Genomic DNA, 20,522 nt, shown 5'->3' on the forward strand with positions numbered 1-20,522 from the left:
GCACTGGGCTTTGTGTCAGGCTTTGCCCCCGCTAACCCAGCCTCCCTTGCTGCTCTTGGGGCCAAGCTGGGCTCTGCTCATGGTAAGGCAGAGGATGGGAAGGCGTGGGAGGTGACTGCAGAAGGAGGACAGCCATGATATCAGACTTAAATCTAGTAGAAGTTTTTAGTCCCAAGGAATTAGAGGTTTTAGGAGTAAGTCTTGTTCTCAGCATTGTTTCAAGCAGTTTTTGCATCCTCAAGCCTGCCCAACGACAAGGTGATAACTTTGTTAACTGGCCCTAGAGTTAGTACATCAGGCTGGAAAATAAGGATTTGCCATAAAACTACATAGAAGAAGAGCTCCAAGAATAGCTTTGTCTATCTACTAGCTGTGCATGATTCCCAACAGCAAATTCAGTTACAAAACATCCAAACCACTCTGGGCAGTTTTGATATAATTTATGTCTTGGTCTTTTTTTTTTTCTCTTGCATAGGCATAAATTACAATCTGTTGATTAAAAAACAAAAGGAACAAAACAGTGCAGCATTTGCAACAGGCTACAGCATCAAACACAAACTCCTGTCTGTAACCATCTGTTTCTGCAGGGCTAATTCGTAACACGTGTGTAGGGCAAACTGAGAAGGAGGGAGAATAGAGGAGGGAAATGGAGTAAATAAGAGAAATCTGCTCCCACAGCTGTTCTGCATTTCTCCTGCCTCACCAGGCTCATCTTCGGCATCAGCTCTAGGATTAAATACCCCTGGGCAGAGAAGCACATGCTGAAGCAGCAGTTTTCTGTGCCCTCTTCTTTGGCAGCTCTGGGAAGCGCTGCAGAATTGCTGCAGGCTACAATCTCGAGAGCCAGCGGCTTCTGGCACTTGGCACAGGGGCTCGGGCTGCAGCCCAGCACTGATGCTGAATTTGGGGGCTGAAAACCCACACGTAGCCTCAGCATATGTTCCTGGGAATCCTCACACAGATGGCATGGTGAGGCCTCTAAAGCCAGCGAGAAAAGAGCATGAAGCCCCAGGATGAGCTCTCACTGGTGGCTCCAGGGAGTTTTACTTCAAGCAGCAAAGATTTTCATGTCCAAAGGACAGGGAAAGCTTCCACTGTAAAGCCAAATGCTCCCTAACCCAGACACAGCAGTTAACACCCATGAGGAAGGAGCAGAGATCCCACTACAACTCCATTTTCAGGGGAAGAGGTCACCTTTCCTGCCTCTCACCAGCATGCCTGATTTACCACAAAACCATTTCTTTCTTGGGCAAAGACCTTGTCTGTTCTTACAGTCCAAGCCAGAAAGCAGGGAGCCAGAAGGAACGTAAGGAAAGGGGTTTTCCCAGGCTCATGGTTATAGCTCTTGCTCCAGGAACCAGAGAAAGGTGAGAAAAAGGGAGAGCTTCATCTCTGCTTTCTCTTTATGATTCAAATAAATACAGGAGCTGGTCTGCCAAGCCCAGAACAGGTCTAGGCATTCATAAAAGCACAGCTCCATGTGCTCAGTGCACTCATGGACAGGACTCCAAGGCAAACGGGCAGCTGTAGACAAGTTTAAAATAACTTTGGCTGTGGATGCCAAGAATTAAGACTACGCTCAATATAGGAGAGAATTTATAGTCCCTGGCTCTGGCTCCAGGTCAGCTTTCTCCCTGCAGCAGGGCCTCCCAGCTCTGCAAGAGGCTCCACAGGGTAATTTTAACCTGGACACAGGACTGTGCCCTCTGAGCTCGGCTCTGCCTGATGCCCAGCAGGGGATGCTGAAAGGAGACACTTCTTCAGCCCCTCGTCCTCCTCTGTGCCTACAGTGCTTCAAGCAGAGACCAGCAGAGTGGGAATCAATACATGGTGCTCTCATGGTGTCAGGGAAAGGATGGACAGGGCTGCAGGATGACAGCATTGGACAGGGCTGAAACACTGACCCATGAGCCCTTAAGCTTTTCTTTCAATGAAACACACCACAAACCTGGAGGCTGGTAACACCATCCAATACCATAAGCCAAGCTGTGTGACGCAGGCAGCCAGGAGGTGGAAGGGCCACATGGCCCTAGCACCCCTCAGCCGGGGGAAGGTCCCTGTGCATCCTTCCTGCAAACCCCTGCTGTGCCTCCACCCATCCCAGCAGTACAGGCAAGATGTACATGCCCACTGCAGGCAGAACTCCCCCTCCTGCTCCAGCCCAGTCCTCCCACAGCCAGGGCTCAGAGAACAGTGCAATGCCAGTAAGGAGAGGTAGGAGGAAAAGGGAGCCCTTCCAAGAGAAAGGAGGTCAGCCTGCACCAGCCATCTGCCATCGAGGACCCGAGAGCTGAGGGAGCCCTGCAGGCGGGGTGGCTCTGCATGCTGGCACCTGCCAGCCCCCCGGCGCCCTGCAGAGCGGGGACAGCAGCTCCACTTGCTGCTAACAGTCAAGTATACACAGATGCAGCTCGGGCCAGAGGCCACAGCCACGCATTGCAGTCTCAGAGCACATCCAGAGCAAGGAGGGCAGGAATGCCTCCAGCACCCCACCAGCAGCAGTGCACAGAGGACCCAAGCTACCAAGTCTAGCTTCCAAGTCTAGCTACCAAGCCACCAACAACGTGAGGCCTGTATTTTAAACAGCTCTGCTCATCTTATTCTAGCTTATCCTACTGTGTATGCTATTCTACTAAACAAAGCTCTAGCCCTCTCTAAGCCACTCATCCAAGTGGCACCGTGTAACATTCTCTGGTTAAGTACAAATTGCATGGAAAAAGTATTTTTTCCCTTTGTTACTACAAACCCCCCCACACACAAAAAAAACCAACCCCAACTGGAAAATAGCTCCCCTCCCCACCCCTCTTTAAAAAAAAATATCAGAACAAACCCCAAAGGAAAAGCAGGCAACAGGAATTTTCAATAGCATCATCAAGCTTAACACTGGGGAGGCAGCCAGCCAGGGAGGCCAACAGCATTGGTGTGACCCAACTCAGCTCCTGTCAGCAGGAGGGCTTGAGTGGATGGATGGCAGCACCAAGGTGGGCTCTGCCACCAACATGTGCCACGCTCCTCTTCTCCTGCTGCCTCAAACCGTTAGTTTTATGTTAATACTTCATTAATACTGTCTTATTTCCTCTCTGCCGGCCCAGCGTTGGACGGCTGGAGATCTTTACCCAAACCAACACCAAGGCAAGAGAAGTGACCCTGTGTGGAGGGGACTTGGTGGCCACGACCAGTGGCTCCCAGCTACTCCGGCAGCACCGAGTCAGGCACCGTGGTCCCACACGCCGATCTCCTGCACCCAAGCCCGCATGAAGCACATCACAAAATGACACACCCCTTCCCCAAGCCCTGGCCATGCTAGAAAGGAGTGGGACAACAGGGAAGAGGGGCAGCGCAAACCCGATACAAAGTTAGCTTAAAAAGTTAAAATGTCCCATACGCACTGAAAACAAGCCAGGCTGCGCTAGGACCCACGTGGGATGCTCTCGCCTCACCACCCCAGTCCTTGGAAGAGTGAAAGCCTCACCCCTTCAACACCAGCTCTTCTCCTCCCCCCAGGGGAGCAGCTTCCAGGGGCGGCTGCTGGCACGTGCCAGGATTTGTAGGTGCGAAGCAGTGAACCAGACGCGTCCCCTCCCGCCGGCAGCATCCTCGCGGGGCCGGGGGTCAGTGCGCCGGCTCCCCGTGCACACGGAAGCGGTAGATGCAGGTGTATTCGGGGTGGCCCCAGTTGCTCAGCACCCGGAGCTCCACCAGCTGGTATGTGCCCATGGAGTCACCCTTGGGGGAGGAAGGAAAAGAAAAACCCGAGACCTTGAGGGCTCTCTACGGCTCAGAAACCCCAGAGGCCCCATTTTCTTCTCAGGGGTCAGGTGCTCCAGGGGCAAAGCATTTACCTCCAAGTAAAATGTTTGGATGGGGTCACCATCATGGTTGTAGGTGAACTGTCCAAGGAGAAGGCCCTCCTCCTCTCCTTCTTCCTTTAAGCCCTATGGACGGGTAGGGAGGCAGAAAGGGAGAATCAGGGGTCACCAGAGAGGGAGACCAGAGGTGATGCACACATCCAGGGCAGAAGAGGGAGAGGGAGACGCAAGTGTGCTCGGCCCCCGCTCCTGCTCTTCCAGGTCAAAATAGACAAATGGGAACAGGGACCAGTGAGGAAGGATGAAGGGGGAGAAGACCAAAAGTTACACCTACTCAAGCCCCTTTGTCCCTGTGTCTCCCACAAACTCTTTCTGACACCCGGTGCTGCCCCTCTCCCCACCAGTATTGCTTCTTCACCTTCTTCAGGGTAAGATCACCCCCCCAGAGCACCCCACAGCCAGGTATGGGGTTTGTTAGCCATCCCTTCCAGTGCCCTCCCTCCGTGCTCCCCACTCCCCTCAGGTCTGGGTGAGGGCACTCACATAGACAGCAAAGTCCCTGGGGGCACTGGGGATGGTCCCCTGCGGTGAGAGGGCTTTTGGGATGTGCTCCAGCGTCACGGCCGTGGGGCGGATAATGCCAGAGAGGCGGATGACAGCAAAGCCCTGGGAGCCACGAAATGCCCAGCAGTTCCCAGGGTTGACATCTGGCTACGAGCATGGAAGTGAAAGACAGCAATGTTACCACCATCAGAGTAATTTTTCCTCCCACCAGCCTGGCTGCTGGCTTGGAGCAACAGGCAAAGCCCAAAAAAAGCCCCATGAGGACCAGCCCAGCCCTCCCACCCGGCGCCCACCTGCAGGATGGCACGGGGGGACTGCGAGTGGTACCACAGGGGGATGCCGAACAAGCTCAGCAGCGCCGTCCGCGTCTCGTAGGTCTCTGAGCAGCGAGTGTTGATGACGCTGGCCCCTGGCAGGAGGGGATGGCAGCAGGTGAGCTGCAGCCAGCCCCTGTGGTCACCTCCCCAGGACAGCTGGCTCGTCCTGACCACCTACCTGCTGACTCCAGGGCATAGTCAACCATCCCCACACGGTCCTCGCTGTAGCGCTTCAGGGCCTGGCCCACGATGAGATGCACTTGCTGCAGAGGGAGCAGAGGGCACAGGAGGGTGACAAACTGGGCCAGGCATTCTGCCCCCCACCTGCCTGCCCCTGCAGGGACAGAGGGTGCAAGGACCTTCCCACAAAACAGCCACGGGATAGAACAGCCAGGGGATGAATCACCGTGGCAAAAATAAGAGGACACGCATTTGGCTGGGAAACCTCATTAGAGGTTGCTAAAAATACCCCAGGGGAGAGGAGCTGTGCATTGAAGGGGCAGCACCCAGGCATGCTGCACTTGCCTGTCCCCAGGAGGGGCTGGCACAGAGGGAGGAGAGGTGGCACCAGACACAACTCGACAGACCACCCAGAATCATCTGCTCGTCCCTCCTGCCCTGTCCCACAGGACTGATGGGAGCTCTCCCTCTCCAGAAAAGGAGGAGATGGCTGGAGCATCCATCTGGAGCCAAAGCCAGCCTCAGGAGCTAGGACCCTGCAGCACCACTTTGGGTCTAAACTTTATGGAGTGCATAAAGCTCACACAGACTATAGGGACTGCTAATCCCAGCTTGATCCCTCCCTCCACAGGGAATTGCCAGCAACTCTTTCCAAAGCAAGCAGGCTCATTTTTTCCCCTTGGTGTCATTCTGCTGAAATGCTTTGCACCAAACAACTCCGCAGCACTGCGGAAGAATGGGGATAAGCAAGATGCTCCACCCACGGAAGCCTTGATGGCACCTCTCCCACGTTCTGGGTGAAGGATGCACGAGCAGAAGCTTGGATTTTAAGACAGTACGTGTGAATGCTGAGAACCGGTCAGAGAAGAAATCAGATAAACTTTGCCAGACATTCCTCTGGGAAGTTTTGAGAAAGTTCAGAGAAAGAATTAAAACAATCCTGCAGCTGATGTTTTGAACTTGTTAATTGTAAGAGCTTTACAAGAAGGGTGTTGTTCCTAATTACTCAGGGGTGTGAGGGATATTGATTAAGGACCAACCAGGTCCACCTTTATCATAACTGTCTATAAAAGGAACTTGTGGTTTCTAAAAACTCGGCTTTTGCCTTCTGAGAAGTCTGAGGAGTCGTGTTGCTTTATTCACCCGTCCTCAATACAACAGGGACAAGTAAGAGCCTTACAGGGCTGCAGGTAGTAGCACCTGTGACCCCTTCCAGAGCACAGAGCAAGCACAAACTGAGAAGGGAGTGACAGAGAAGGAGTTTCAAGTTGCATCCTCTGTGCCCAGGATCTATCCCAGCTGTGGGGCTGTCCCAATGCCTCTGCCATCTGCCAGGCACACATGCCAGCCCCCTGCACACACGAAGCGGGGCACAGTCCCCAACCCTGTGGTCACCTCATGTCCCTGGGGCTCAGGCCAGTACTCACCTCCTCTGTCACTCCTGCAGCCCCTCCTTGCCGCAGGGCCACTCCAATACCAGCCTGAGCATCCCGTGCTGACAGTCTCCGGTCCTCCAGGACTTTTGCAAGGATCTTGCGCTCCAGAGCCTGGAGCTCTGCTTGCAAGTCTTCCCGCTGGAGGATGAAGGCAGCAGCACCATCCTGCTGGGACTGTGACAGGAACCTGTTGATCCACACTGGGAACTGTGCTTCCACCTGGAATGGTGCAGACAGAGCTCAGCCCCGGAGCAGGGACCCTTACTTGCCCTTCTGCCAAACAGGCTGGGGACCAGGGACTCACATCAGCCCTCACTGTCTTCAGCTGCTCCAGTATCCCCTTCACGTGCTTCCCCATCACCTCCTGGTCTGACTTGAGGCTTGCCAGCTCCCTCCTCAGCACTGCCACCTCCTGCTCCAGCTTGCCCACCTCCTGCTGGAAGGTCCCTCGCAGGCTCTCCTGTACCGAGCTGTGCGAAAGAAAGGTAACAAAACCTTGTGTCACTGTGATATTGTTATGAAAAATCCCTTTGACGGGATTTCTTCTCCTGAGAAGCTGAGAAGCCTCAGAAAAGAAATGTAAACAATAATTATCTGATGCTTTGGAATGTGGCAGGGGCATTTTTGATTGCTTCCATGTGAACTGTTTTTACTTAATGACTAATCCCAGTCCAGCTGTGTCAGGACTCTGGTCTTTATCACTCATTTCTTTCCTAGCCTTCTGATGTATTCTCTCTATAGTTTAGTATAGCTTTAGTATAGCACTTTGTAATATAATAAATCAGCCTTCTAAGAAATATGGAGTCAGATTCATCTCTTCCCTCGTCCTGGAACCCGCAAACACAGCAACAATCTCGTGCCAATAGGCCCAGTTCCCCTCTGCAAACTGGAGGAAGAGGTTCATCCCACATCACCTATGCTCAACCCCATCTCCAGACCCAGTTTTAATTCCAGTGGCAGTGACCTCTTCTACTGCATCCCATGGGAAAGCATCCTCAGCTCACCCCTCGGCTGAAGGACCACATTCACAGTGATGCAGGACAGTGCAAAGGTGATTTCCTGCCATTGCTCTTGGAGCCCTGCTACCAGCCACAGAACAGGTCAGGTTGGAACAGACCACAGTGGGTCATTTGGTCCAACCTCCCTGCTCTAGCAGGATCATCCCAGAGCACATGGCACAGGACTTCATCCGGACAGTTCTGGAATATCTCCAGTGAGGGAGACTCCACAACCTCTCTGGGTAATCTGCTCCAGTGTGTGGTCACTGCACAGTAAAGAAGTTCTTCCTCAATTTCAGGTGGAACTTCCTGTGCATCAGTTTCAGCCCATTGCCTCTCATCCTATTGCTTGGCACCACTGAGAAGAGCCTGGATCCAACCTCTTGCCACTTCCCTTCAGCCACTGTCACTGATGAGGTTCCCTCTCAGTTGTCTCTTTTCAAGGCTGAACAGGCCCAGCTCCTTCAGCCCTTCATAAGAGAGATTCCCCAGTCCCTTCATCACCTCCACAGCCCCCTGCTGGACCCACCCCAGGAGCTCCATGGCTCCCTTGTACTGCTGAGGAGCCCAGAATTGGACACAGCACACCAGAGGTGGCCTCACTAGGGCTGGGTAGAGGGACAAGATCACGTCCCTCAACCTACTGACAATGCCCTTCCTAATGCCACCCTAGGACACCACTGGCCATTTTGGCCAGAAGGGCACAGTGGTGGCTCCCACAGGCACCCACATATGTATCCTTCCTTCCTTTCCCCCCCAGACTATGCCTCTTGATCTCTCCTTTGTCCCCAGCCAGGCCTGCAAATCCCTCCTAAGCCTGGCTGAGGGAATTCACCCAGCTACCTGCCTGCCCCTGACAGAGCAATGGCCCTGCCCCACAGCCAGTGTTACCTCTGCCACTCCGAGTTCAGCTCCAGCAAGCGCGCTTCCATCTCCTGCCAGGAAAAGGGGAAGGGGTGAGACCCGTGGCACCACTGCTGAGGGTGTCCTGTCCAGGTCCCACCACACCCTCGCCACTTACCTGGGAAGCTTTTGCCATCTTGCCCAGGCGCCCGTCTAAATCCCTCTGCACCTGGGCTCGGAGCACATCCAGCTCACCCTGCAGGATGAGGAACAGGGTGGAATATCAGAGCCTGGCCCTGCCCACGCCCACCTTCCTGCACTGCCCGTGTCACTCACCTGGAGGTGGTTGGCCATGTCGGTGCGGAGATGCTCCTTCAGCCCCGCGTCCCGGCGGCTCACCAGCCCCTCCAGCAGCGCAAGGATGTCCCCCGGGGGTGGTTCTCCCCCTGCTGTCACTGCTGCCGCCCCCCGACGCAGCTCCCACCGCGACAGCTCGGCCTCCAGTGCCTCAAAGCGCTTCTCCAGGGACTGGAAGCGAGCCAGGAGTCGGTGTCCCCCCTGCAGTGACAAAAACAGGGTGTGATGCAGCCCCCCAGGGAAGTGTCTGCTCCACAGGACCCCTGTGAAAGGGGACCCTGACCACCCATTCCCCAGGATCAGTAGCATCTTATTCATCTGCTGCTTCCCAGGAGAAGGCAGATGTTCCCCCTGCTCCATCCCAGGGACACCCCAAGAGTGAGATGGCCACAAGCTGGGGGAGCCAGTGTGGAGCCATCATCTGCCCTGTCCTCCACCATTCCTCACACCCTGGAAGCAATTGTTCAGCCACAGATCACACCATCCCAGCTCTCCCTGCAAGGCACTCATCCCACCTGGGCCACCATCATGCTTTTGCTGAAGCTTACCTGGTCCAGCGTGGTCAGGTCCCCGGCCCCAGGAACGTCAGAGGAGGAGGAAAGCTTTCCAGCTCCCCACCACGGGAAGGAAGGCAGGCTGAGTGTCGACAGCCCATACGGGTAGAAGTACCAAGCTCCTGAACACAGAAGGAGGAGATGGTCAAAACCACAGGCTGGTAATGGCCACAGTAGTGGACAGGGTGGACTTGCAGAAGCTCAGCCATCAGCATCTCCAGGGATTACCAGGAGACACTGGCACAAGGATGCTGATGGAGCAGGTTACCAGAAGCCATGAGCTCTGAGCTCCAGGCCAGCCCAGCCCCCAGCTACGGCAGTGGGATGCTCTGCACTGCCCCAGATCTCAGGGCGGCACATCAAGGGAGGTGGCTCACCGTAGGCGGCAGCAGCGAGGAGCAGCAGGAGCAGCAGCAGCAGCAGGGACCTCTTCAGACGTGGGTAGCGCCTGGAGCACGGAGAAGAGAGAGGGCCTGAAGGACTGCAGCCACCTTCCATCACCTTTGGATGGGGCCAGAGGGAAAGCAAAGACACCCACCATCCCAAATGAGCCTTCCCTTTCCAGGGTCTGCAGGTTTTCCCCACGCCTCCCCCACCCTGGTGTCCCCCCCCAGCACACTCACCTGGAGAAAGGGACATTGTCCAGGTGGGAAGCTGTGCCGGTGAGGCGGCGCCAGGCCCCTGCCAGCCCTGAGAACAGCCAACCCATGAACTGAACTGCCAGGAGAAAAAACAAGCCTCAGGAGGGGTCCTGACAGAGATGTCCCCTCCATGCCCAAGGGTGGCACCACAAGGGGGTAAAACCCCTCCACCCAAACAGGGGACAGCACACACACCACCTGGAGAGCAGAGGTGCTGCTAGAAGTGCCAGGCCTCCACTCACCTGGGGAGGTGAACACCTGCCAGAGGAAGGAGCCCACCCGGGAGGCTGCAGTTCTCAGACCTGACCCGGAGCTACTCTGGCCTGAGTAATAGTGACCTGGAAAGGAAGCAGTGAGTCACCAATGCAGACAGCACTTCAGTGCATTGCCCACAGCAAAGGAACTGGGGGTGGCATTTAGTGGGGACTGGCAGCACACTGGGTACAGCCAGGCCCTGGGCTGGTCCCCCCAGGGATGCTTCCCCTGCATTCCTGCCACTACAGACAGACCAGTGCATCCCTACCAGCGTAGTCGTCCTCCGAGGAGTACCCAGATGAAGATGTGTAGGTGTCGTACGTCTTGCTCTCTAGCACCCCATTGATCTTACTGGACTCGGTGTCCCCTGTGCCTCTTCTCCTCCTGGTGGAGAGCTCTCCACCTGCCCCAAAACACAGAGTTCCACTGAAAAATCACCCACCATCACTTCCACAAGAGGCACCCCAGTCAGCCAGCCTGGGCAGTTGCCCCAACACTCTCCAGCAGCCAGGGAGGTCCCCAGCTGCCCTAGGAGAGTGGGAGAGCTCACCCCAGTAGGTGCTGCTGTCCAGGTCATCATCCAGCATGGAGCTACCCAGGGCAGCAAGGCCCCGGCTGCCCCCCAGGTAGGACTCGCTCATCATGGACTCGCTATAGTAGGAGGTTTGGGTGCTGGGGGCAGGAGAGAGGCGCTTTGTGCTACTCGATTTCCTCCGGATCGTCCTGCGGGAGGCGAGAACAGGCTCATCAGACACGTGTGGTTACAGGGTGGGGGGTCACAGTGCACTCATGGGGGGAAATGGGGAATTCACCCCAATCCCTCGGCCAGCATCACTTCCCTGCACACCGGATGGCGGCAGCTTTCGGAGGCTGCAGCCGCTGCTTTGCAGAGGCCTCCCGCCCGTCCCGGGCATCGCTTCCGCTCGCACCGCTGCGGTTTTCCGGCCGGCTCTCGCGGCGCACCTCCCTCCCTCCTCCCTCCCTCCCTCCTCCCTGTCGCCATCCAGCTGCAGCTGGGAGCTGGCACCGGGCCACCCACGGCAGGCTCCTGTGCCGGGCCCGCGGGGCCGCAGGGGTGCCTGCGCTGGGAGCGCGGCGCTTCGGCTGCGGCAGGGGCACAGCCGGTGCCAAGGCGGCCATGCCGGAACGCGCCGGGCTCACCCTCGTGCTCCTTCTGCAAGCTATCCCCACACCCCACGCAGGAAGGTGCCCGCTCCCTGGTGTGGGATGGAATGCCCCGCCCGTGTCAGATTTGGGCAGGGGGAAGCCCCAGTGGTGCCCCCGCTAACCTGCCGGTGGTCTCCTTGAAGGGGAGCTGCGTCCCGCCCAGCAGAGATGTGCTGCTGCTGCTGGTCGTGGCATCATCGTCCCCGGGGTAATAGCGGCTGGTGACAAGGCGCTGGCTGCGGCGGGACATGGCGGCAGCACGGAGGGGAGCTGGGCTCACCTGGGGGTGGGGAGAGGGCGGGGGAGAGAGGGAAGTGTCAGTGGCAGGATCCCTGCAGAGACGCACCCAGCGGGATCCCCCTGGCGGGGACCCCGCCCCTGTGGCAGGGGTCCGGGCCCACACCGAGCCCCGTCCCGAGCTGGCGGCCGTGGGGTGCCCCGGGATGGAGCCGCCCCCCGTACAGGCCGATGAACCCTTCTCTTTTCCCTCCGCGGACCGCCCGCGCCTGGAGCGGCTGCCCCCGGCCCCTCCGGCCCCACACATTCTCCCCCAGGCCCGGTACGGAGCCGGCCGGCCGGCCCGCAAGCCCCCGGCTTTGCCCCCGGCTTTGCCCCCGGCGTCCCCCTCGCAAACCCACCAGCAAGTGCCGCGCAGCGGGGAACGATCCCCTCCGTCCTGCCCGGCCGCTCTCGCCGCCGCCGCTCCCTTTTGTTTTGCGGGGGAAGGCGGCACCCGCCTCCCGCCCTCCCCCCGGACGCCGCCGCCCCGCCCCGCCGCCGTCGGCAGAGGGGGGCAGCCCCCGCTCCCCCGGCCTCTGGGGACCTCTTCTTTATCATCACAATTATTGCTATTTATTATTATCACCGCCACAAGCATATTCTTTTTATTTCGTTTTCTTTTATTTTCATCATTTGGGGGGGGGGGCCGACGACGAGGGCCCATCCGCACTGCCCACCGGGACCGGTCCCCAAACACCTCAGCCCTGGGGTTCGGCCGCCATGCCCAGCACGGGCAGCAGCCAGCCCACGCTGCCAGCCAAGGGCGTGGGTGATGCCAGCCCCAAATGGGAGCTCCCAGGTGCAGGGCTGCACCCCAGCCCCGCGTTTGGGCTTTTTTTGGGGCGGCTGTTTTGCTGGTCCTGCTGGGGTGAGAAATCCCCGCACCCCACGCCACGGCGACACGGCCGAACCGATCCCTGGATCGACACCCGTGTGCCCACGGCGCCGGGAGCGGGCGGGCGTGTTCTGCTGCTCCCGGGCCGCTGGCACCGGCACCCGCGGCCACCGCTCTGCCCCACGGGCGGCTGGGCAGGCTCCTCAGCGCCGGGTGAGCCAAAGCGGGCTGCTCCCCTGGGACCTTGAACGGACCTTGTGCAAACTCACCAGGCTGAAAAAAAACAGCCACCACCCCCACACCTCGCGTTTCAAATCTGACGGCGCCTCGGAAAAAGATTTGCCTGGGGGAGCTCCGAGACTCAGAGCAACCGGCCACCTGTGTCTGGATGCGATTGTTTAGGCTGTTTCTGTGGGCAGGAATGGTCCCCCTGGCTTTGCATATAGGGCAAAAAGGTATTTATATAAAGAGTCAAAAAAACTACGAGGCTGGCAGAAGGGAAGGAACCTATTGCAAAACAGCCGTGAAACCTCTTCCTCCGTGTGCTGGGCTTTGGGGCGCAAGCCAGGGCAGTGGCAGGAGGACGTGCTGTCAGCATTGGGGGGGCACGCCACAACAAACCCCGATTCAGCATCCCCAGCCCCGTTGTGTAACGCAGACAGATCCTCTTTGTCTCCCTTTTCTTTTTTTTTTTTTTTCCTGCCTTTTGAGCCCATTTTTTGTTTCAGCCAAAATCTCTGCCTAGCTTTTCCAGCTCCATCTCCCACTGTGCCAGCTGCCCTTTTTCACCCTTTCCCGTGGCTTCCCATCCCTTTGCAAGTGTCTGGCTGGGACAGAGGACATCTCCCCTCCCCAGTGGCACCTTTAACTCTGGCCGTGCAGACGGCAATCCCGTGTCCCAACCTGGGTACGCTGGCAGTGGCTGTCACAATGGCACCTGCTCCAGCTGACGTAACCCTGCGTGGATTAACCCCCCCGGGAGGCTCAGGGGATAAGCTGGGTGCTGAGCCACCAGGCACTAAGCAGGGTACACAGCCCCAGGTCAATCCAGCCCCTCCTCAGGAGACACTTTTTTGGGTGTGAAGGGAGTCAGTGGCAGTTCCTGGAGAATTTGGGAAGATGTTCTCAAGGGAGTGGGGTTTGTCCTTGCTGCATCCCTGGTCCTGTGGAGGAGGTGGTGATGTCAGAGCCATGGGAGTTTTTGAGTGGGTGTGGGAAGATTGGGGCAAAGATAAGCGGTGTGTAGCTGGGAGCCTCTGCCTCATTTTCCCCACACCAGCAGTGGGGAGTCTCAGCTCTCTTTTTGGGGGTCAGCAGGGCATCACTGTGCTGGGGGTGGGGGTGGGGAAGAAGGGGTGGGCCAGCTATTCCAGTTTGGCAGTTCTTGCTGGGGAAAGGCAGGAAAAATCCCTACCCTTTCCTAAAAGGCTTTGGAGGGCTGAAGTGACACGTCCGGGCATGCAAGGACAGGCCAGGGCTAGGAAAGCAGCCTTGGTGGGGAAGATCACAGCTTGGGTCCTCTCCACTAGGCCAACCTTTTTATTTAAATTCCCTCCCTGTCCCACCTATCCTTACAACTTGCTTTCCTGGTTCATCACACCACCAGCTCGGGCACCACCAAAAGCTGACGCTACACGGAATCAGAGCTGCACATCGATCCCCACATCACCCTCAGCAGCACGCCACAACAGCCCAATCCAGCAGGGTACCCAGCCCCCATCACACCCACGACCCCACATCGTCCACCAGCACCTTTTCCTGGTGGGCTGCCCTGGCCAGGCAGTGTCCCACCGCCACCAGCACCTTCCCCAGGCGCCGGTCCAGTGCCTGCAGGTGGGGCTCAGCCAGCACAGGGGCCAGTGGATCTGCGGCCAGCGCCTCCCGCAGCACGTCACTCAGGCGGTAGGGCTGCGTGGCCAGCAGCTGCAGCCGCAGGTAAGTCGACTTCTTGATGCTGGATGAGGAGGGAGAGGTCTCAGTAGGAGGAGCCTCTCCCCAGCAGCAGATGCGGGGTGGGGGCAGCCCCTCACCTGCAGCATTGCTGGAGAGGGGCCAGGATGGACGGTTCATCGCGCGAGTGTGTGCCGAAGCTGGGGGCGGGAAGAAGCCCTTAAGGATGTGTCAGGGTGGCATTTTGGCATGACTGGAGGTCTCCCCCCACCCCTTTGCTGTGATTGCTCCCCCCTACTCCCCAACTTTACCCGCGACCGTTGTCCAGGTGGAGCAGGAAAGTGTCATTCCCAAATTTCTCAAAGGTCTCATAGTGGTGCCGGTCCATGTTGCCTGTGGGGCCAACAAATTTGGCATCAGGCTGTGGGCTGGAAAGTGGGAGCAAAGACACAGAGCACTCTTCTGGTGTGAGACTGAAACCCAGAGCCTGGGGAAAAGGGTTGGAGGCACCTCTAAGTTGTCCATCTGGAGGCCATGGCCGTGCAGGGGAACTGAGCAGACCCCACGGCCTCCCCTTCTCATCCCAGCAGCCTCACAGAGGGACAACAGTGGCAAATGGAGCAGAAGTAATGGCAAAGGCATGGCTGGGTGGTCAGGAATGAGGAGATGGGAAATTCTCCCAGTCAGATGCCGGTGAGGGGACAGTGCAGGGAGGAAGAAGTGGCCCAGGGACAGGAGAGGCAGCAAGAGCCCTGGGCAGCATCATCTCCACCTCTGGCTCTGCAGGGACTGCATGTGAGAGCGTGCTGGAAGGCGTTCCCCATGTCCAGGGTATTGAGCTGGGATCTCCCTGGAATCTCTTGACCTTCAACTTCTGCCTGGGAAATGCCCTAGTGGCACAGCCCTGTGCTCTCATTGTGAGTAAGACTGTGGCTCACTGCAGCCTGAACAACAGTCTGGCCAACAAATCTCGCAGGGCATAGTACCACGGAGCCATTTGGGCCTCCAGGTCCTAGGGACCTGCACAGCCCTCAGCACGGGCACGGGGAGGCTCACCCATGAGGAAGTCGAGGATGGCCATGTCGATGAGGTCGAGGAGCCGATGGCCCCTGTCGTAGGGCGGCGTCTCTCGCACCTGAGCGCAGTAGTTGGGGTTCAGCTCCCACCTGGTGGCAGAGGCCGGGGAGGGCAATGGGGCCATGAGGGCGGCTGTGGAGAAGCCCCCTCCCATCCCATGGCTCTGCTGGCCCATGTCCCCACACCCCCCATGCCCCGTCTCACTCAGCCTTCTTGCTCTTGTGGTAGGAGCGGCGCCAGGGGCTGCGCCAGGAGCGGCGCTTGGCCAGGGTCTTGTCAGGGAGCAGGGCAGCCATGGAGCCCTCCAGCTGGTCCGGTTTGCCGCAGAGGGCGTGCTCGGTGGAGCAGTAGTAGGAGCACTCCCCGTAGAAGCAGACGTTACCCGCTGGCCAGGTGACAAAACAAAGGTTGACAAAGAGAAGGAAGGCACCCCCAGGCAGAGCGGTCCAGCAAACTGCCAGGGAAGGATGCTCCATGCACTCTGGCCATGTGCCACCAGCAAAGCAATGGCAAGGGAGGCTGTGAGGAGCAAAGGCCTGTGGCAGGGTACCCTTGGGAGCTGGAACAGCCCCCAGCGGGATAGTTTGTCTGAGTGCGGGGGGAGCCAGGGAGCAGCAGCCAGCACCAGGTGAGCTCCATCCAGGTCGCCACAGGAGAGGACGGAGAGCATGAAAGCTCACCTGGGGAGATGAAGAAAGTCTTGGCCAGTTTCTTGTCTGTGGTGATATCCCGAATTTCCTTTGTTATGTTGACCAAACGGCCAGAAACGGGGGGGATTCGCCGGAAATCCAGGATCCTGAAACACAGAACTTGGAACGATTTCTTACTGACCTCAGCTGGTTTAATAACAGTGAGTTATTAAAACTGACAGGAGACACAGGTATCCTCACAACAGGGAGCGAGAGGTGGGATGAAGGAGGAGTTTCTCTGGTGCTTTGCCAGTATGGCAAGGGCAAGCTTGGATGCAAAGCTTATGCTCACCTGTCCAGGTGGAAGGCTGCAATCTCTGCATTGTGCCGCTCAAAGTCTGAGAAGTAGAAGAAATCAATGGGGGTCTCCTGCTCCCGGGTCTGCCTGGAACGAGAGGGGACAGTAGGGGCAAGCATCATGGATGGGGTCACTCCAAACGTGGGATTAGTTCCAAACCACCACTCACCTTGTGTCCCCTTGTGACACTGGAGACACAGCCAGACCCATCTCCTCCAGTCACTTCCTGACGGGTGGGTGGCTCCAAGCCCCCTACCCAGGCTCCCAACTCAAGGGGTGGGGAAGCCCTCATGGACTGGAGGTTCCTGGATGGGCCTCATGGACCACCTTCTTCTTTCCACCACTGGAGGTCACTACCCCATCACAAGCTGCATCCAGTTTGCAGCAAGCACCACCAGAGAAGGCAAGGGAAACAGGACCATTCTGCTCCTCTCAGTTTTGGGATGGAGGTGCTGGAGCGAGGCAGCACATGAAGCATTGCTCCATTTTTCCCTGCATGGTCCCCTCTGGCCACTCCATGCTACCTAACAGGACCGTGTGGGTGAGGTATAGGGTTGTCCCAGGCTCTACTCACTTCATGGGCTTGAAGAGGGCCTGCCCGTAGTTTGGGAACGTCATGATGAGCTTGAGCTGGGTCCCGCCGGACTTCTGGACTGAAAGGAGGCACATGGGGATCAGGGAGGCAGGCAGCAGGTAGCAGGGTGAGCAGGGCTACAGGCAGGGAGGTGGTACCTGAGCTGATGATCCTTTGCGTGGCCAGGTCCCGGAGGAGCACGGGCAACAAGGGGTCCCGGCGGGGGTACAGCTCATAGCGGTTGATGCCGATGTGGAATTTGAGCCAGGTGGGATAGGTGTCATAGGCTGTCTTCCCTGTCGGGAGGAGCGTCTCGGCTTTACTGCTGCTGACCCTGCAGCCCGAGAGCCACCACCGCCCCAACAACAATGACAGCTTTTAGTTGGGACAGGATGGGTCCCGTGTCCCCGGGCCCTTCCTGGGAGCCAGTGCATGGAGGGTGAGGTGGGGAGAAAGGCCAGAGCAAGCCCTGGATTGGTTCCAGGTTTCATGGTGGCAGAACTGCCTGCCCCATACGGCCTCCATGGGGCTCTTGGCACCTGGCAGATCCCACCCAAAGCTGGTGGCCAGGAAGACCCACCAGCATGGCTGGTTGGACACAGTGTTTTCCCTCCATCCCCCATGGAAAAACCCTGGGTTGATCTTGTTTCTCTCATCCATGCATTTATTTCCCTGCTGGAACAGATTATCTCACTGTTTTTCCCTAAGGGATTGGCTCCCAGGAGTACAGTCTGCTACACTCCTCCATGTGCCTACTGGGGACACACGTGTGTACACTGAACAAGGGTGAGAAGCATGGGCTTCCCAGCCATCCCCAGCACTGACCTGAACTCCCATCCTCCACAACCTATTCCCCTTGGGTGGGTTTCCCCAGGGAGGTAAGTTTGGGTTAGCACTATCCCTGCCTCTGTGCATCCTGCAAATTTGCAGTTTGCTGGCATTCAAGGGAGCCCCTGGGGGTATCTGCCCCACCTCTGTGCTAGCACACACTGGCACTGCAATGGGACAGTTAGCCCAAGGCACCTGTAACCCAAATCCACGTCTCTCTCTAGGAAAACACAGACTGTGCACTGATTTAATAAAACCAGACCCAAGGTGGTCCTCAGAGATAAGGCAAATACCCAATTGTGGAAACCAGCTCTTAAGCCAGCTTTTATTTTCTCCCAGTTCTAGCAGGCACCACTTTGGAAGGTGTGCTTTCTGTAAGGAAGCTGCTATGTGTTACAATGCTAAAGCTTCTAATATCTTCCCTTCTAATTAGAGGTTAGTAGTCCAAAGATAAAAATAGACAGCTGTCAGCAGTGAGCTCACCATATGGGCAAGCCTAACAAGGTCAGGCAATATCCTGCAAAATGCAGGACAGGAATGGTCTCATGGTTAGAGGCAGCCTAAACTGCAAGCTTTGCATCTCCAACATACCGAGAGAGGGGGATAAAACTGGTTAGAAATCTGGAGTGGGGACTTGTCATATACAGAGATACTAAGGTCTAGTCTGCATTGGGGAAGGGAAGGAGCTGAGGAGATCACCTAATAGATATCCATAATGCAATGAATAATTCAAGAGTCTCCTTTAACTTTGCTGTATGCTACAACCTTATGGGTAGCAGCCCAAAAATTCAGGGCTAGGAGAGGATTTGAGATATGAGAAGAGCATGCTCAGTAATGGGGGCCCCTCTGGGGAAGGATACTGATCTACAGAAGGGAGCTACATTTGGTCCCTGCTGCTTGTTCCCTCTAATCCACACATCCCCCAAATGCAAGCTAGGGTCGAGCTGGCTCCTCACCATTCATCACTCCCGCTGCTGCGCAGGCTGAACTTCTCCATGGGGTTGACGATAAACAGCTTGTCTTTCTCTGTCACCTCTGGGACTGGGATGTTGTAAAGAGGGTGCTCGAAGAGTGCTGCCAGCTTTGATCCCTTGGTCCACCCTGCATTCGCCTCTTCATGCTGCTGCTGGACCCCTGGCTCTCCAGCCCTTAAGTGCAGCCCCGCTCTCTCTGGCTGGGAACTTTTCTCCAAGGAGCCGTTGCTTCCACTGAAATCCTGAAGGATTCGCAGGCTCAGCTTTTTGATGCTGCCCGGCATGGGGCTGCCTGACGGGACACCCACAGCTTCTGATGCTTTAGTATTGCAGCCACAGGACCTGCGGGTTGTGGGGAGAGCAAAATCCACCACCAGGTGCACGAGAAGGGCCAAGAACAGAAGAAAGAGAAAGCTGATTTTAAATTTCCTCTGGAAGAGCATTTGCAGCCGGCACCGCATCCTTCCTCACACAAAACACTCAGCAAGGGATGGGCACGAACACAGGGTTAAAAATGTTGGTGTGGCTGCAGCCTCTGTGCAAAAATAGGAGAGAGGTTTCCTGGATTTAGAGCATCGCAGCAAAAGACCAATTGGTGCACGGGCAGAGTGGCAGGAAAGATCTGTCACCACAGCACCTCACAGTGTGACACCACCAGGATGGGACAGGAGGTTGTGGCAGGGTTTATCAGGGCTGATTAGGGTCAAGCTGGCATTGCCAAGGTTAGAGTGAACGGGGCAAGTTCCAAATCAATAGCTGCAATGCTGGCTCAGGGACAGCAATGGCTGCAGGTGACTCCCCACTGTCCTGTCACCTGCACAGGGCTGCAGAACATTTCTTTGAATACAGGGCATTAAAATGGTTGGGCCCCTCTGCAGCACACACCCTGCCAAGCACTACGTAGCCCCATTCCCCATGTTCATCATAGCTGCACTCTCAGAATCCAGAGGAATTTTTTTCCCATTGCTTGGCCATATCAATTTTATCACCCTCCCTGATCAACTGAAAATCAGTTGTACTCAAGCCCCCTTTCAAAAGTCACTGAAACTGGATAAAATGAAGGTGATGTGAATATCAGCATTGCTGTGAGGGGAAATGCTGGGCTGGCAGTGTAAGGAAGGGCTACCAGGCAGGTGAGTTTCAGGGGCAAGGATGTTCCCAGGGCCTCTAAAGCAGGTAGGGGAGGCAGGCAGTCAGGAGTGGGGATACTGCCTTGGGCATTGGCACAGAGGGGCAGTGGGACCCACCAAGTCCTGGGGAGGACTGGCAGTTTGTGGAAGGGAAGAACATTTCTTTTTACAAAAAATTCATTTTTGCAGTGACACCATGGACACAGAGCTGGGATGCATGTACAAAAATAGTTCATGACTTGTAGGGATGGACCTTTGTATTTGATAAGGGACAGACAAGCACAGGACCACCTGCAATACGTCTGGGGGCTGTGGTACAGTCTGGCACAATGTTTATTTTCTCTTTGCTCTTCCAAAGGATGCAGAAGGCATGTGAAATCCCATACATCATCTAGTTCTTCCTTGTTGCAAGATGCACCAGCAGCCAGCTTGGGAATGCTCGCTCCCAGCCAGGGAGGGTATGATGATCAGTGGGCAGGGGGGCCATTCTGGAGACCCCCTCCTCTGCTGCCATCCCTGCGCTGCCCGCTCTCACCGTCCTGTGCCGGCTCCTTCCGTGTGTGCTCGGTCCCCTCCCAGGCGGCGCGCTGGGAACGCGCTGTCCCGGTGTTCTTGGCTCGCGTGTCCCACGGCGCGACAGTTGCCTGGAAACCGCCTCCGGCTGACACCATCACCGCCCCAGATTCAGCCGGCCCCGCGTTCCCGAGCCTTCTGCTGGCAAGATGGCCGAGGAGAGCCGGGGCAAGCGAGGAGGAGGAGGAGAGCTTTCCAGCCCGGCTGGCGAGCTCGAAGCCCCGCAGAAGGAGCTGGTGGAGGGGAGCAGATGG

The 20,522-nt window shown here is 57.0% G+C and overlaps 2 protein-coding genes across 2 annotated transcripts; both read right to left on the reverse strand.

Annotated features, from left to right (window-relative positions):
* Positions 1-425: 425 nt before the first annotated feature.
* SUN2 (Sad1 and UNC84 domain containing 2) lies at positions 426-11,865 on the reverse strand. Its single transcript, XM_041481419.1, has 18 exons — positions 11,760-11,865; positions 11,244-11,401; positions 10,505-10,677; positions 10,223-10,357; positions 9,942-10,037; positions 9,682-9,775; positions 9,436-9,506; positions 9,053-9,180; positions 8,484-8,705; positions 8,326-8,403; positions 8,196-8,239; positions 6,611-6,776; positions 6,298-6,525; positions 4,869-4,953; positions 4,667-4,782; positions 4,353-4,520; positions 3,843-3,935; positions 426-3,726 (listed from the first exon to the last, which is right to left on the reverse strand). The coding sequence occupies exons 2-18, from the start codon at positions 11,369-11,371 to the stop codon at positions 3,613-3,615; spliced, it is 2,139 nt and encodes a 712-aa protein (XP_041337353.1). The 5' UTR covers positions 11,372-11,401; positions 11,760-11,865; the 3' UTR covers positions 426-3,612.
* Positions 11,866-12,053: 188 nt separating this feature from the next.
* LOC121361117 (extracellular serine/threonine protein kinase FAM20C-like) lies at positions 12,054-19,427 on the reverse strand. Its single transcript, XM_041481503.1, has 10 exons — positions 18,548-19,427; positions 16,922-17,097; positions 16,764-16,842; positions 16,184-16,276; positions 15,883-15,998; positions 15,407-15,587; positions 15,182-15,291; positions 14,437-14,518; positions 14,266-14,325; positions 12,054-14,189 (listed from the first exon to the last, which is right to left on the reverse strand). The coding sequence occupies exons 1-10, from the start codon at positions 19,024-19,026 to the stop codon at positions 13,955-13,957; spliced, it is 1,611 nt and encodes a 536-aa protein (XP_041337437.1). The 5' UTR covers positions 19,027-19,427; the 3' UTR covers positions 12,054-13,954.
* Between the last annotated feature and the right edge of the window lie 1,095 nt (positions 19,428-20,522).

Source organism: Pyrgilauda ruficollis, unplaced genomic scaffold, assembly GCF_017590135.1.
Source record: "Pyrgilauda ruficollis isolate IOZ18807 unplaced genomic scaffold, ASM1759013v1 scaffold56, whole genome shotgun sequence".
NCBI lineage: Eukaryota > Metazoa > Chordata > Aves > Passeriformes > Passeridae > Pyrgilauda > Pyrgilauda ruficollis.